General features: G+C 44.7%; 1 protein-coding gene across 2 annotated transcripts in view; it reads right to left on the bottom strand.

Moving 5' to 3' along the window:
* The window catches only part of POC1A (POC1 centriolar protein A), a 122880-nt gene extending 121907 nt beyond the window's left edge, over positions 1–973 (bottom strand). For both annotated transcript variants that reach the window (XM_006028262.3, XM_014522096.2), the window contains exon 1: positions 227–973. In XM_006028262.3, the coding sequence (XP_006028324.2) occupies positions 227–413 (187 nt within the window). In that variant the 5' untranslated portion in view covers positions 414–973. The remainder of the gene's footprint in view (positions 1–226) is intronic.
* Positions 974–979: the final 6 nt, after the last annotated feature.

The raw sequence follows: 979 nt of genomic DNA on the forward strand, positions 1-979 counted from the left end.
TGGACACAATGTTAAGTGTTATCCCAACAGAGTTGGAGAGGCATGTACAGAGAGGCACCTGAAATTCCTGTTCTAAGAGAATTAAAAATGTGGGTCTTCCCAGCTATTAAATAAAACCCTCACTCATCTGCCAGTCATGACTTCCAAAACCGTTTTACAACTCAGCATCTCTATTTTTCAGTGTAATTAAAAAACTGAATGTTTAAATGACTGCAAAGATAGTTACCCAATTGTTTCTTATTAAGACTGAAATCCACTCCTGTGATGGCATCTCGATGGCCTTTAAAATGTCTCTCCAAGGATGGATCCTCCTTAAAGGCAATTAAATTTACAGTATAGGTTAATATAGTTAACTTCATACAATTAAAATCCTCCCAGCCCCCCATGACAAATGGCCTAGGAAATGTCACCATCCCAAAGTATTCAAAGCTATGTTACCAAAGCATAGGAATTTAGGACTGTGGAAAGAGAATCAGCAAGTGTAAAATATACCATACACTTACTAAAACAATGTGTTCAAACAACCCAAAGAGGAAGCAAGGGAAGCAAACATAAGATAATCACCAGAAATAACGGCAGGATTGGCTAGAATCCCAATACCTCAGATCACTTGTATTGACAATAACACACACAACATCAGATACTGAAGACCAACTAACAAAGCATATATTTTAGTCTGGTCCTACACAACTTTCAGAAGTAGTTCCTGGTGTTTTTCAGTAACGCCTACAACAGTTTTGCCTCTTGAAGTGCAAGCTAGCGCTTCCCTGAGACTGGCGGTGTGTTCACCCCTCCCTTCCCGCCCCGCTTCTAAGCCAGTGAGCTCCCAGCGCTTATCGAGGAACCCGCGTCTCGGCTGGCTACACCGAGGCGGCAACGCACCGCCAGCAGCACGGAGCGAAGCTAAAGAGCAGCCAGCAGCCAGGCGGGGACTCAGCAAGGCCCCCGCGGGAAGGGCCCGCACCCAACGGAACACCCG

Source organism: Alligator sinensis, unplaced genomic scaffold, assembly GCF_000455745.1.
Source record: "Alligator sinensis unplaced genomic scaffold, ASM45574v1 scaffold487_1, whole genome shotgun sequence".
NCBI lineage: Eukaryota > Metazoa > Chordata > Crocodylia > Alligatoridae > Alligator > Alligator sinensis.